Genomic DNA, 15,915 nt, shown 5'->3' with positions numbered 1-15,915 from the left:
GGTGATCGGCACGATGGACTAGCAGTCGCTGATGATATCGAGAAAGTTATCAGACAAGGACTTGACGAGGGGTGGAATATTGGTGCTATCATTACTGATAACGCCGGACAATGTGGGCGTGCACGGCGTATATTGGCTCTTAGGTGGCCACAGCTCGTGTTTGTGCGCTGTTTTGCGCATGACATTAATAATCTCGTTAAATCGGTTTTACAATCGGTGTTTCGCGGAGTAGCCGGCAAGGCAGCGGCTGCCGTTAATATCATCAACCAATCATCTGCAAAGTGGCTGCAACACGTACGAAGGCTAATGAAGAGGTTCTACGGCAAGACACTTGGGTTACGAACACTCTGTGCAACTCGCTGGAACTCCATGCAGGGCTGCTTCGCGTCACTTCTTCGAGTAAAGACCGCTCTTCAGATGCTCCACCACCAGTACGGGATGGATAGCGACTTTCCATCGAGTCTGCGCTGTTTAGGTGATGCCGACTTCTGGACAAGTTTGACTAGTGCTGAAAATGTTATTGCACCGTTGTCGTACGCATCGTACAGACTCCAGCGCGATGAAAACACTGTTGGTGACGTAGTAATATCCTATCGTGATATTTACCTCGGATTTCGGAATATTGCTGGTAGTTGTGATGAGCTCGTCAAGTGTGTCGAGGAAAGATGGCGGCAGTGTGAACAACCGCTCTTCATGCTGGGGTTTGCACTGCATCCAGCGTATGCAGATTACGCTCGAGCGCTGCCGACTACGAAGGTCTCAGGGCTGGGCCGCCTTCCTTCAATTGCTGTATACTATTATCGCAGGATATTCTCTACAGAGGATGTCGGCGTCATTCGAAGTGATATGCTCGACTGGATGGAAGGCAAGTTCACAAGAACTAAAGCAAGTGAATTTAAGAGCTCTCCCTGGAAATATTGGCGATGGGTTGGCCAGCAAAGACCAGACAGTATGCTACCAAAGCTTGCGATGGCAGTATTATCCATTGCTGTCAACACTGCTACATGTGAACGACTTTTCAGTGAGCTCGGGCTTATTTATACAGCACTGCGCAACCGCATGAAATCAAGCAAAGCACTTGACATTCACATCATTGCGAAGCATGTTCGTCAACGATCATTGGAAAACTCGGTTCAAAATGCAAACAAAAAGCAACCGATATCACCTGTGGAGCGTGAAATTCTTCGCGAAGGGCGCAACATAATGTTTGTCCCTTCGCCACCAGGCCCGCTGCATAGCACGGATGAAGACGGTGACGAAGAGGATCCTGGTGACGGTATTAGCGATGGAAGAACTCTCGAGGGTTGGGCTGAATATCTGAAGGAGGTTTTTCGTGATGAAGAGATTGACTTGCGGTATGCTGCTGCTCAATACAGTGTGCCACGTAATTGCATTGACGACGACAACGAATTTGAGGCTATCCCTACGGCGGTTTTGCGCGAATTTCCGGACGAGAATGACCCTGATTTCCCCCAAGAAGAGCTGCGTGGATTTCGTGCTCAGAAGGCCACATTAGAGAATCTATTCGCCCCCCAAACGAGCGAGTAGTGGTGGTATCAGTCAGTTAAAGCTGAAGAACACGGGCGAAGAAACTTTCAGCCTTACTACTACCTCGAACCCAAGTGTTTGCCGTGCTAGTCGGAACATTCGCATATGTCGTCAACATCCAATTGAGTATTGCCAACTGCACTGCCATAGTATCCGTCGATAACTTCAGTACACGATAACAGTAGCGTTGTGCTCGCTCCACATTTACATCAGCTCCATCGCCGAATTTATACAGTACCTATGGCCGACATTGTACGCTCCTACCTCAACTCCTTTAGCACTTGCTCGACTGGACCATCGAATAGCAGCTTTGGAATCTTTACGCAAACCAGCAAGTCCATAGTACTGATAATCTCCAATTCTCACGAGAGTTTCTCGGTCTCCATTCTCGATATTTGTCAGCATTAAGTACTTTAAGGCGCGACGCTCACTGTCTAGATCGCCTGGTTGCAGCGGACGTTGGTATTGCTATTCGCTAGGGGCTAACAGTAAACATGGGTAGTGTGCGTAAGAGCGTGAAAGCGGTTACCAGACGTCCCGCACGATTAATTTGTAGGACTTCATGGTGTTGAAGCTGACGCACAACTGGGACCTTCGAATACACTCTACTCATAGTAGAAGACAAGGAGTATTCAATTGAGCCAAGATTGTTGCCACACTGGTGCACGTTTGCAGACGCTGCACTGACACGTCCAAGTTGCAGCGTCAGCACGATATCATAAGAGAACAACCCCACCTCCACCTTCTGAGCCGCATTGAGCTGGCGGGAAACCAGCTTGGTGCGGCCGCGAAACGACCTGGAGTTCTCAATCATTGTCATTAGTTTTGCTGCGTTATCGTCCGTCGAGAGCGCTCGATCTTCGTTTCCGTCGCCGCCGCGCATCGGACTCTTAAGAGTTATGCCAGGCGAGTGTTGGCTGACAGGTTTTATACTATTTGTAGTATTTTAAGTAAAACGAACCATTGTGACTCGTGGCCGAATCAACGAAAAATGCCTTGTGCCACATTTAAAGGCCAAAGGACCCGGCCGGACTTTACGCTTTGTGCCGAAACCCTAGGCCTTTGCCAACGCTGCTCCAAGATGATGCAAAGAACCGTTGTTTGCCATCTCACAAAGCGCCGCGAAAAGACTTCGTATACTCGCATTAGAGCGAATGGCAAGTGTGGTACGTGTAAAACGGGAAAGCAATCCGTTCCTTCAGCGTGTTTTGGGCTTTGGCGCTGCGGGACAATACCAAATGCAAATTTGGCTGCGGCATTTGTGAGATGAGGCATGCACCACTCTTACTGGAGTCCAAGGCCTGTCTTCATCATCCACTTGATGTCTGAACCGCTATCGCTGGTGGAGCCATACAGACCTCTAACCGCAAGTTGAAAATCCTTCAGTAGCTCGGGAATCTACCGCTTTCAAGGCTCACGATTCCCCTTACTCCTCTCATCTTACATATGTTCGTAATGGCGGGTTCCCAGTAGAATTGACTGAAATTTCCACTCGCTGTCAACAAAGTACAGTCGAAGGCCAATATATTTGGTAGATTTCTGGGTTTTTGATGCCAACATATCGCACACCACTGTGAACGTCGGTACGCCAACGACCCCGCTGCGGTCTATGTAATCACACGCGGATGTTCTGGCGCTAGAATACACCTCGGCAATCAACCTCGTAACAACGTGATTGTTGATAGTGACACGAAACGCGTCCCCGAGCGTGAAGTCCGCAAGAAGCTCTGATTCCTCGTACTCTCCGATTCGAAACGGGAGGTTGTTGTTTACGGCAAGCATAGTCTCGAGGAGTAAATTAATGCGTCTGCTGTCATCTCCGGTCACAACAACATTTCTAATTCGATCAAGTTGCTCCGCACGGCTTCTTTTTCTTTCGTTCTCGACAGTCACTTTCGTGGCAATGAGCAAATGTTCTTCCCCCAAATGCTTTGTACCCTTTGAGGTGTTGCCGTACAAGCTGGATAACTTTGTTTTGAAGGCGACATTCATGACTTCTTAGGCAGATCCAGCCAACGTACTCCTTGTCATCCAGTTGAGCTGAGACACGAACACCCCAGTCAAGAATAATGTAGTGCCCCCCCCTGCGCTTTAAACCACAGTAAAGCCGTCGAGAGGGACGTAATCGCGAATAGCTTGAGTCACATGTGGAGGCACTGGAATAGTAGCACCGGGGCTCAAAGTATTTGTTGACGTTGGCTTAGCTGCACGTTCTCCTCCACAAATCTAAGCAGCTTTATGTAAGTTTGTCAGGCCTGGTGCTGGTGGAATTGCTGGAAACGACAAGGAATTTTTTGAAATGATCGATACCACATAGCTCTCACCCGTCACGGCATTAAGGAAAACAGCTAAGTATCTTGAAAGGGTGCGGCTTTGCAGGGAGGGTGCGATCTTCTGACGCACTCACTTGTAGCGTAGGATATTCAAGCCTATAACCGTGCGGAACTCCAAACAGGCTCTTTGGCTTGAAAATTAGATTTATGTTACCGCAAACCAGCGCCGACAGTAATTGTGGTTTGGGATTTTATTTATATTACATACAAACCAATTTCTCGCACGATTCGTGGTTTGTTTGCTCAAGGTGTGAGGTTTATGTTTCAAACTTAAGTACAGGTAGTAAAATTACACTTTATTAGCCGAACGATTGCTGTTATTACTATTATAATTTTTTTTTCACTAGCAGGTATCCCACCATTAGCTGATTTTTAAAATTATTTATATTTTTCAGCTTTTAAAAATAATTATTTTTGTTTTAGTTTTTTTTTGGTATTTTGATAAGTGCTTTAAGTTTTTTCCAAGGATTACTGAAAACTGAAATAATGTCAGACTCCTAGTATTGATTTAATAAAATACTAGATGCTTCCTTTGGATAGGTTTCATGTAAATTAAATATTTGAGAATTTTCACAGCAATCCGCAAAACTATGCACAATTATTTAAGTTTAGTTTAGGCTTTATTCTAGTTCTTAAGATTTCCGGACAGAGGAAGTACTACTGTAGTCAGGCTGGGTATCCTTCGTTACCAAAGTCTTAATATATTATTAATTCTCTTGTGGTGACGATCATTTACGTGCCAATCGCCCCCACCATCATTTAGCAACTACATGCATTTGCTCTTGTTCATGAAGCAAACAATCGGAGTCCTGAAAATTTAATCGACAAAGGAAGACTTAACTACACCAGCTAACGCTGCATAATCGTGAGGAATATCTGTAGATGCATCTTTTTATTGTTGCTATCCGTCAGAGTAGGAAAATTGTAGTAATGTCGTGAGTCAGTCAGACTCGTGCTAACCTGACGCAGACTACAGGACTTGCCGACACGTGTAGCAGTCTTAGATGGTGTAGTAGTTGGCGCGGTATCTCTGCCAGAGGTTTCTGTATCTGTCGCCGTACAGACGTTCCAGCTTGCTTTAAAGCGTGCTCGGGGAATAGCCGTATGCATTCAAATTCTTGTATCTCTTGAACTCCTTGACTCCGCTCAGCGTTTGGTCAAGCTTTGAGCTGGAAAAGAGGTTAGCACCGCCCTTCCTCTCTTCCTCGTCGTCATCGTCGATATCGGAGATGCCATAGTCGTCGTCTTCATCGTCCACCACTTTGCGGCCTCGCAAGAGCCTCTTCTCCTCCCCAACGTGGTTCTCAAGTGCCCCAATTTGAGGCTCAACTTTTCCGTCGTGCTGTCGCAGCAGTGCTGTGTGCTAATCGTTGCAGCTCACGGACACCATCATCGGCGAAATCCGCCGAGATCACTTTTAGTGGGCAATGAAAACTGTAGAGGGGGTAAATTAAAAAGTCTCCTCAGCCAGATTAAAAAACGAACGTTTGGGGCTTCAAGGCTGAGTCCGGAGCTCATCGGCTTCTCTACATGTCCAAGTCGCGCACGACCTTGTAAGGCTAAGACTCAGTACTGTAAAGGGTTGATTTAGGCTTAGACTGGCTGATAGAACTCCTTCCTGATTATAATTTGACAGACCTCAACATTAAGTTAGGAGTGTAGCTATGAATCAACCGTCCGTTGACAGCGCCTATTTTCTACAAGGTCGGAGGTATAAATTGGTTGCACAGCACTCAATTATAATTTAATGCATCTAAGACAGTGTCGCATAACCGATTACCATTTCTGTCGCATAATCAATCGCTTACTAAAAGTGTCGCGTCAACGCCTGTACGAGCAAACAAAAAAACAGGTGTGAGAATCAAATTCACTGAAAATGTGCACTAAGCGCACTTTATATCCAATCGTTCCCATAACTCGAATGCACGCAAGAATTTTCGTACGTCCTGCACTAGCCGATCTTGAGGGTTAGCTGGGTCAACAGGGACTGCTGGACGACATTGCACGACCCTATTCGTGTTTAATGAAAGGCAACATTCATGTACCAGCAGTAATGCTGGATCAATTCAATTTATATATTCACTGTAACTCTTCTTCATAGAGAATCATGCATGCTGAAATGTACCATATATTATGCTTTATTCTGCAAAAAAATAAAAGAAGCGAGCTCCACCAAAAAGATGCAGAATGGAAAGCAAGCGTGCAGTACCAGGATCTCACCAGGCTAGCTGTAGTTCCATCTGTAACGAACGCCATCAAGCAAGTATACGGGAAATATTTGCTGTTTGTTTGTGCCGCACCCACAGACTGTCAACGCATTTTGTATCTAATTGCATCCATTCTTCAGTTTGTCGAGAGCTCAGCAGGGTCGCTGGAAACCTAAAGCAAACCAGTTGACAATGCATGTTTCCCGCGTCTTTGCCGTCGCTTCAATAGCCGTTCTCCTGACAAGCACTAACGCTGAAGCCGCAGCCTACGGTGGAACTTTTAGCGGGTTGATGCTGGTATCGCCATATACAATTGCTTCCGTTGATTTAGACCATGGTGTTGATGGAGGAAAGAGTTTCTTGCGTCACCACGCGAACGAGATACACTGTGACGAGATGGAAGATGAGGAAAGGATAAAGCGACTCCTGAGTCACTCGAGTCTCGAGTCCTTTTCGCGGCATGCAGAGAATATGACACTATCGTCACTACATAAATCGAGCGTGGAGCGGTTGTTCTGGAAGTTGGCGAGGAAATATAGCCCCAAGGTCGTCCCAATCCCTGCCGAGTTCAGCAATTTCAGACAGCGTTACGGTTCATGGTATTACAAGCTCTATGGGCTGTAAGAGACCTCGACTCCGGGTCGCCAGTGAAGGACCTTTTTCTAAAAGCGCAACTTTTTTTATTTATTTATCAAGTGTGGTATTTGAGTATTCTTTTTAATTTGTGTCTTGCGCTGATGTACTGTAGTATTTGTTTATTGCGTTCCCCGAATAAAAAAAATGCGAAGGTTACATAGAAAAATAATTCCTGCCCAAAGTACAGACTCAGTAGTGTGTAATTTCCCGCTGTAAACGGCCAAAAAATTTAGTCGCGTTTCCGTTTTAATACCTTCATCCTGTGCCGGTTTTCACGAGTGTCGACAACATGAGAGCATACCTGTCTGTGCAAAGTGGAGCATGACCAGCAATAGCTTTTTCATAGTAATAGAATTGTTTTTCAGTAAGGTGATGATGTGACCGAAGAATGGACAAAGTTGGCTTCATTTTTATGAGGTCAGAACAAAAGTTGCAAGGTGCAGCCGAAATGAGAACCGCCAGATCAACCTCACTGTTTCTCGCCGTGTCCCAACGCTTATCTCCAGCTTCTGCCTTTAACGCGTGTATCGCTGCCACGAAAAAACCATTTTAAGAATTGTTTCCCCTTTTCGCTGAGTTTCGCGCCAGACATCCTCTCTTCCTGCACTTCTCTCTCCGCTGTACGCTTCTTGACGCCACGCAAAAGTCGCCCACCCTCCGTATTGACGATGCTAGGTAGTGGTCCATTAGCGAGCATGACCTGGTTGGCTTCTTTTATGACGGGGATAGCACAGACGCAGGCCTGTAGAGTGACTGCAATCACCACTACGAGGATGTAACTAAGGCGCATGACTCAGTCGGGTTCACTTCAGAGGACGGCAGTTGTGAACTGTGTTGCGAATTGAAGAATGGTGCTGGCGATATCGACCGCATTGAGCTCCGAAATGAAAAGAATCTGAGAGAACATCTCTCTTCATGATTACCGGTCGGTGTACGTAAACTCAGGCCTATCTTTAAGATAAATTCGCTCTTTTACATGTTTTATAGAACGTACTTTGAAGTACCGTATTCCTTATGTGATTGGCGACAGTCAAATTCTTGAGGTGGTCCAGCCTTTCTGCCAGCATAAAAGATACCTGCTTAGAAAAACTATACAGTCGTGCACCTCGTTTTCGGCCCCGGTATGGCTTAATAACCTGCACAATCTAATGATTGGGCCACATGCATTGCGCAAATGAGTTGCCCATCTCCTTTGGACCAAATAACCTCAAGGAGGGATGAAACGCCGCACTTCCGCCACGATGTATCAGCTCAATCACTTCACCATACAGAGCCATCATGGACACTGTCTCTGTTTTACAAAGGTCAATATTTATACAGCAATGAAGTGGTGCTCAGAAGGTTGGCAAGACGTATCGACATTGACCATACGAAACTGTGAGAATCACACTGGTATTGTGTCGAAGATGGATTTATGATTTGTACTTAATTAAGGTAATACAAAGTAGTACATTTGGATTTCATCTGCTCCTCTATAAATATTCGCAGCTCGTAGACTCTATATGTTCCACCCCGCCGAATACGAGGTGCACGACTGTATTACCGGTACATGCTCAAAATTACATTGCACATAAAGCGCGACGACACGAAATTTAAATCAATTTGATTGGCTGCTGGATTTGTCGCCAATGACCGAGCGTCGCCAATCACATAAGGGGTAGACCATATAGGATTTGCAAATAAATCAGATTTTGGCTAGCAATCAATAGTTCATTTCGATTCAAGAGCATCACATCCGGAAGTTTATCAAAGGTCCAAGGGCGCGGAAACGGGGTGAAGTACTGTACATTTCCCGCTCCCTAACCTTGTAACCTGTCCGTCCGTCTGTCAATAAGTCCGTCCGGTTCCTTTCTTGCTGTATTTTCCTGCCTTTTCGCATGGCTACACTCGGCCTTTCCAATAGAGTTTTTTCCATCGTACCGACCGCGCCTATCTTTCTGACTCGACCTCACTATGCCAAAATTACAATTATATCCAAAAGCGTGACACAATTAACTCGCGCCCTGATTGGGCAATATTTTTCGACTCACTTTTCATTCAAAACACAAAATCGGATTTTTGAGCGACGGCGCGGAGAGGACAAGGTGCGCTGGCTGTATAATAGCAGTAGGGTAGTTTTAGATGTATATGCATGTATGTACGGGCGTGGGGCTCCTTGCCCTACTTTATTTTCAAGAGAGACCTCTCAGGATACAGTCTGAGGCTTGCCCCGAGACTCCAAAGTGGTATGGCAGTTGGTAGCGATAGCAATCAGGTTGGGGTGGGTGTGACTGGGAGCGTCTACCACCATGCACGCGCCTAGGGGTCCTAGACCCACCGCGAGTGTCCACGCTCCAAAAGCGAGTGGCGCGTGCTGCCAATTGGCCAAACCGAAGTTGCAGCCACATGCGGAAGAATCGTTACAGTCCCGCAATACAGAGGTGCTCTTAAAGTGTGAGCTCCCACATCAAAACACACTTTGCGAGAGCACTTCTGGCGGGACGGAAAGGAATGCAGCAGTCGGTCTCACAAGAGCAAGGAGCCCAAGACCAAGTGCAAGGACAGCTCAAGAACAAGAGATCAAGACAAAAAAACACTTTAAGAGCATGAGTGAGCCCCGCGCCTGTACACTTAGATAGCATAGCGTCATAATAGACAGTTTTAGAGCATTTTCGGAACTGTGTGAGCCCCGTGAGGGGCTGGGTCGTTCTCGGACACCCTGTGCATACTACGGATATGACCTGAAGGGCTGGACGGTATCGAACAGACCTGGGCAACCACTCAACAGGGATGAGGCAACAGCTTTGACGTACCCAAGAGGCAACAGCGCGATGCGGCGTCTGAATTAGCATGTACAGCTGCTTGGTCCACAGCGGTGCAAGGTAATTTGGGCCCGCGGAACGTGAGCTGAGGGCTGTAACACGTCGGCCAAGGGGAGGGCCTAAGCAAAAGCTGACTGGACCAACAAGCCCCCTAGAGTGACGATACCCCTAAGTTGTTTGTAATCCGAGGAGCCGGGATGGAAATGACAGTGGTGTGTTCTATTCACAGAGGGCTTCTGGATTAGTACTGGAAAGGAAAGTTCGGGGCTCTATTCGAATACCACGTTGCTTAAGCTGCTGTGTCCATGTTCTGGTGCTTATATTCATGAAATAGCTGTAAAGTAGCTCCCAGTGCACTTAGACTTTCGAGTCTAACAGCCAATGTGATTTTGTTCTGTCTAAATCAGGCGACAGTCCAGCTCAAGATACGAGGCCATGGCAAGAGCCCCGAGGAAAAGGAAAAGGTTTCCCAACAACTGAGTAGCGGGCTTTGCTGTACAATTAACTAGACTAACTCTGTTCAATGATTAGAATTACCCGCGAGGAACTAGATGATCGCGTACAACGAGCCCGGCGTGAGAACGCATCCCAATCCCACGAAGAGTCGCGTAAGGAAAGACATCTCCGTAAACAGAGGCTTCGTAGCGCAGAGGCCCGCTACCGCAAGGCAATCCAAGAATTGGAGCAGCTCGAGTTAGTTGAAACCCCAGCACCAACTGAATCCGGACAGATGAGAGCTTCTGGTCCGGCGGTAGAGCGTGAGGAGAAAACGGAAGAAGACGATCCTGCGGAGCATCAACGACGATTCGAGGAGGAGACGCGTCGCGACAGGCAACACGATACCCACGACTTTCAGATTGGAATGTCAGGACCTACGGTCGACGATAGCGCAGCAGCTACACGTGCGCGTGATGCAGAAAGAGCCCGCGTCAGGCGAGCTGCTATGACGAGCTCACAAAAACAACGGGCACGAGAGAAAGACGCGGAGAGAAAGCGCATACGCAGAGCTAACAGATCCGAATCCCAGGCTATTCGAGACCGCGGCCGAAATGCCGAACAAGCGAGGGTCCGACGGGGTCGACTGGAGCCAGAAGACCTCTCGGTTCATCGAGCATATAGCCGCGACGCGCAAGCCAACCACAGAGCCACAAGACCAGAGGAGGCCAGTCAAAATGCAAGGATTCGCGATGCAGTGGAGCACGAAGCTCGCCGGGAAGGCATGTCAGATGAGCAGCGTCAATCTGAGCGCGATCAAAATACGGCTTCACGGAGAGACCACAGAGGGGGCATGGCGTATGAGCAGCGCCAATCTGAGCGCGATCAAAATACGGCTTCACGGAGAGACCACAGAGGGGACATGACGTATGAGCAGCGTCAAGCAGAGCGTGATCGGGACGCAGCCGCGCACAGAGCTCGAAGAGAAGCCATGACGGAAGAACAAAGGGATCAGCGAAAAGAGCACGAGCGGTTCCGCCGGCGGTCTCGGCAGTATAAGAAGGGCCTCGCACACCACGAAAGTTTTGACCCTTCCAGCGTTTCCGGGGGGCGCCACTACTTCACGCGTTACACTGACGACAACGGGGAGAACGAGCGAGTTTGTCACTACTGCAACGCTTGGAAGTTTCCGCAAGAGACAGACGGATGCTGTTGTCGTAACGGACTGGTGTTCGTTCCGACTTCGCGAACAGCCCCTGATGCGCTTCTAACACTTTTCGAAAACCCGACTTTCATGCGGTCAATCCGGGCCTACAACAACGTATTCGCTTTTACGTCCATGGGAGCTTCGCGGTCTCGGCCTCTAAGCGTTGACGAAAGCGTGACACGGAATGGTGTCTACAACTTCCGTGTACAAGGGTCAGTGTGTCATCGCATGGGATCGTTACTACCTCCAGCATTCGGCCGCTCCATGTATGCCCAAGTTTACTTTAACGATCCCGACATGGATGCCCGTGTGAGAAGCCGTATGAACATGACCCAAGGCCTCGATCGCGCCGTTATGGAAACGATTGACCAAATGATGGTGGCGCACAACCCGTACACACAAGAATTTATCAACGCGCGTAGATTTTTGATAGATCGTGGTTGGGATGCGTATGCAGCAGCCATCAGGGAGCACGAACGACGCCGAGAGGCAGGGGAAGACGTTGATGACCATGACCCGTCGTTAGCCTTGAGTAATTTTCTTCCGGAGGGGGATCACCTTAAGCTGCGTCTGCACGTGACACGGAATGCGAATCCGGGTACGCATAACACCCCAACGGCATCGGAGGTGGCAGCCGTTGTGATCGATACAAACGCGGCTGAACATCGGGATATAATCCTACACACGACAGGAGGAGGTTTCAAGCGCATCTTTGAGACGAGCGTTACCTACGACCCGCTGCAGTACCCTCTACTGTTTCCGTACGGGGATAATGGCTGGACTTACGATATCCCCTACGTTGGTAATCCCGTCGATCGCCACGGTGACCCCTTAACCATGTCCGTTCGGGAATATGAGGCGTATCTGCTTTACGACCGGACGGTTAGTAATTCGCTTATCCTGCGCGGTGGGCGACTGACGCAGCAATACTGCGTTGACCAATGGGCCAAATGCGAACAAGAGCGCCTGCGCTTCATCAAGAAGAACCAGCTCCAGTATCGATTGGAAACCCTCCAGGGACTCACGGACGCGTTGCGTGGCGAGTCTGTTGAAATCCACAGAATGGCAGCTGACGACGAGGCGGCCATACGTAGGACTCGGCGTGGGAATTATACGGAGCAGGAGTCGGCGGAGCCAGATGCGGGTGAGGTTGGACGCAAGATAATTATACCTCCGAAGTTTACAGGTGGTCCCCGCTACATGTACCAACGCTTCTTGGATGCCATGGCTATCGTCCGTGAAACAGGAGCCCCGAACCTGTTCATTACGATGACATGCAACCCGAACTGGCCTGAGATCAAGGAAAACTTACGCCCTGGAGAGAAAGCATCCGACCGACCGGACATCGTGGCTCGCGTGTTCATGGAGAAACTAAAAGCTCTTAACAAGGACCTCGATGAGGGTGTGCTGGGGATTCAAGCCGCTCGAGTCCACGTAGTGGAATATCAGAAGCGTGGTCTTCCCCACGCCCACATACTGCTTATCCTGCGTCCGGAGGACAAGCCCACTACCAAGGAAGACGTCGATAAGCTGGTGTCCTCGGAGCTCCCGGATAAAGAGAAGTACCCCGAGCTGTACGATACGGTGATTTCTAATATGCTGCATGGACCCTGTGGTCAACAGAACCCGAGCTGCCCGTGTATAAAGAACGGAAGGTGTTCCAAGAAGTTCCCAAAGGCGCTCGCGGACGAAACGGTGATGACCCCCGACAAATACCCCAGGTATAAGCGTGGTCGCCGTCCGGATGGAATTCTGTGCCATAAGGGGAAAGTATGGGACAACGCGACCATCAATCAATGGGTGGTCCCCTACAATCCGTTCCTGTCGCAGAAATACAACTGCCACATTAACGTCGAGGTTTGTGCCACGAACAAGGCCATCAAGTACATCTACAAGTACGTCTACAAGGGCTCGGACATGACGACAATCACGATTGAAGGCGAAGAAATTCGGGCGAACGAAATTCTTCAGTATCTCCTTGGGAGGTATATTTTTCCGGTAGAAGCTTGCATGCGGCTATTCATGCATCCAACACAAGGATCAACACATTCTGTCGTGACGCTACCTATCCACTTGGAAAGAATGAGCATGGTTGCTTATCGCGACCAAGCGACGACCCCCCAGCTTCACAACTTGATTAACCGCGGGGACAGATCAATGCTGACGGAGTTTTTCGAGCTGTGCGCGCGTAACCCAGAAGCTACGGTCAATCTACTGTACAAGGATGTACCGCGGAAGTACAGGTGGACGGAACACAAGACGTGGGAACCGTACAAGAAGTACGTTGCTTCTCTGGGACGCTTGGTACACGTATCTCCGCAGGACCCGGAACGCTTCTACTTGCGACTTCTCCTGTGTAACCGACGCTCGCCTAAGTCCTTTGCGGATCTTCGAACGGTTGATGGTACGGAACATCCTACATATCAGCAAGCCGCTTTGGCGCTTGGGTATTTGGAAAATGACGACGAGTGGATACATTGCTTACGCGAAGCCGCCGAGGTCAAGATGCCGTACCAGCTACGCCAACTCTTCGGCATCATTTTGGTTTACTCGATGCCTGGTAATGCCAAAGATCTATGGGATAGGTTCAAGAAGGATATGTCAGAGGATCATGCACGAAGCATTGAGAAAAGAGACGCAGACCGGCTTAATGTACGCGAAGAGGAGGTGCGTCTTCGAATGGCGGAGTACAAGGCGTTGAAGAATTTGGCTGATTACTTGGTTTCGAACCAAAAGTCCCTCGACATGTACGGCCTTCCTCTGCTAGCCGATTACGACGATGTATCCGCTCAAGTAGACGACCCGGATTCAGCGTCTGTTGATGTTGTCCAGCAAGAGATTGACGCGTACCCCCAAAACGAACTGGAGCATGTTGCGGAGCAGGCAGACCACTTGAACAGCAACCAGAGGGATATTTTTGACCAAGTTATTGCTGCTGTGAGCAGACCGGTTGGAGGGGAGAAGCTTTTCTTTTTGGATGGTCCGGGTGGAACAGGAAAATCGTTTCTACTCGAGCAAATACTCGCTCACGTTCGGATGCAACGTAAGGTTGCCATCGCGGTTGCATCGAGTGGGATTGCGGCCACTCTGTTAACTGGAGGTCATACCGCGCATTCAACGTTCCGGATTCCCCTCAAACTAACAGAGACGTCGACGTGCAGCCTTTCATGGCAGAGCCAAAAAGCCGAATTGATTCGTAGCGCGAGTTTGATCATTTGGGACGAAGCGCCGATGATGAACCGAGCTTGCTTTGAGGCTGTTGACAGGTCGCTTCGGGATATCATGAAGAACGAGCTGGAGCCGTTCGGTGGAAAGGTAATGGTGTTCAGCGGTGATCACCGCCAGATTCTACCTGTACTGAAGGATGCTACGCGTGCGGAGACGATTCAAGCTTGCTTTAAGTCTTCCCCGCTATGGGAGCATTTGCGTCAAGTGCGGCTGACCGAGAACATGCGTGTCCGCACCGCCCCAGACGCGGCCAGTGCGGCTGAGCTAGCAGAGTTCTCTGAATTTTTACTTCAAATCGGAGAAGGCCGTTATCCAGTCAACCATGAGATCGGTGATGGCGACATATGCCTTCCACGCGACATGTGTATCATCCCAGAACGACGGGTACAACAAATTACCTCTGATGAAGAAGACGCGGATATGGAGCCTCCCCCAAGTTTCAGGCTACTACCTCCGGCGGACGAGGAGCACGAGCGAGACTTGGACGAAGTTGAAGAAGACCGACGAGTCCGCAATGTCAACGCCTTGATAGATGCGGTGTACCCGGGCGTTGATACTGAGAATTTACCCGATGAATACTTCGTTGAGCGGGCCATACTAGCCCCCACAAATGCAAGTGTTCGGCGTATCAACGACATGGTTGCGGAACGGCTATCGGGTGAAACGAAGGAGTATCTCTCGGTGGACAGCCTCGAAGGGGTCGCGGACGCAAACATGTTTGAGCAGGAGTTCCTGAACTCTCTTAACTTCTCCGGTATCCCTCCGCACAGGATTGTTCTGAAGGTTGGAACACCTATCATCATGATTAGAAACCTGAATGGCGACGCAGGACTTTGCAATGGAACGCGGCTTCGGGTTGTGTCACTGCGCGAGAGAAGCATCGAGGCCAGCATTATGTCCGGGCCGTTCAAGGGTAAGAAGGTGTTCATTCCTCGGATCGTCTTTTATAGTGAGGACGATGACAAGGAGTTCCCGTTCAAACTCAAGCGTAAGCAGTTCCCCGTGGTTCCAGCGTTTGCCATGACTATCAACAAGGCCCAAGGACAATCGATCCACCACGTGGGTATCTACTTGGAATCACCGGTCTTCGCACATGGCCAGCTGTATGTGGCTTTGTCGAGAGTTACTTCAAGGAAGGCGATCAAGATTGCGGTGGATCCAGAGGCCATCGGTGAGGACGGGAACGTACACACCAACAATATTGTGTACAGGGAGATCTTTGGGACGCGGACTTGGTAGGGCACGTAATGCAGATAATACATTTAGCTTTGATTTCAGAATGTTCTTCCATCCGCCGTAGCGCAGCGGAGGCGGACAGCCCACACTACACCAACCAACCATGCCCTAGCGTCCGCGGAGCGGGCGCCCAGAGCGCTAGTCTCCCCGCTTCTAACCTTGTAACCTGTCGGTCTGTCCGTCCGTCAGTCCATCGCATTCCCCGTCTTGCTGCTTTTTCCTGCCTTTTCGCATGGCTACACTCGGCCTGTCTTATACAGTTTCCTCCTATCCTACCGACCGCG

General features: G+C 49.1%; 4 protein-coding genes across 4 annotated transcripts; 3 read left to right on the top strand and 1 right to left on the bottom strand.

The window, feature by feature from the left end:
• Positions 1 to 369: 369 nt before the first annotated feature.
• PITG_13454 (uncharacterized protein) lies at positions 370 to 1,063 on the top strand (the record flags this gene model as incomplete). The annotated part of the gene is made up of 4 exons (XM_002899638.1): positions 370 to 386; positions 507 to 582; positions 661 to 990; positions 1,046 to 1,063. The coding sequence occupies 4 exons, from the start codon at positions 370 to 372 to the stop codon at positions 1,061 to 1,063; spliced, it is 441 nt and encodes a 146-aa protein (XP_002899684.1).
• A 5,217-nt stretch (positions 1,064 to 6,280) lies between these two features.
• PITG_13453 (uncharacterized protein) lies at positions 6,281 to 6,712 on the top strand (the record flags this gene model as incomplete). Its single annotated transcript, XM_002899637.1, has 1 exon — positions 6,281 to 6,712. One exon carries the CDS (start codon positions 6,281 to 6,283, stop codon positions 6,710 to 6,712), a length of 432 nt encoding a protein of 143 aa, XP_002899683.1.
• Positions 6,713 to 7,220: 508 nt separating this feature from the next.
• Positions 7,221 to 7,514, bottom strand: PITG_13452 (secreted RxLR effector peptide protein, putative; the record flags this gene model as incomplete). The annotated part of the gene is made up of 1 exon (XM_002899636.1): positions 7,221 to 7,514. The coding sequence occupies one exon, from the start codon at positions 7,512 to 7,514 to the stop codon at positions 7,221 to 7,223; it is 294 nt and encodes a 97-aa protein (XP_002899682.1).
• Positions 7,515 to 10,048: 2,534 nt separating this feature from the next.
• PITG_13451 (helitron helicase-like protein) lies at positions 10,049 to 15,634 on the top strand (the record flags this gene model as incomplete). The annotated part of the gene is made up of 1 exon (XM_002899635.1): positions 10,049 to 15,634. The coding sequence occupies one exon, from the start codon at positions 10,049 to 10,051 to the stop codon at positions 15,632 to 15,634; it is 5,586 nt and encodes a 1,861-aa protein (XP_002899681.1).
• Positions 15,635 to 15,915: the final 281 nt, after the last annotated feature.

Source organism: Phytophthora infestans, genomic scaffold, assembly GCF_000142945.1.
Source record: "Phytophthora infestans T30-4 supercont1.29 genomic scaffold, whole genome shotgun sequence".
In the NCBI taxonomy this organism is placed as follows: Eukaryota; Oomycota; class Peronosporomycetes; order Peronosporales; family Peronosporaceae; genus Phytophthora; species Phytophthora infestans.
The sequence above is the reverse complement of the archived record's forward strand: the minus strand, read 5'-3'. Positions and strand labels throughout refer to the sequence as shown.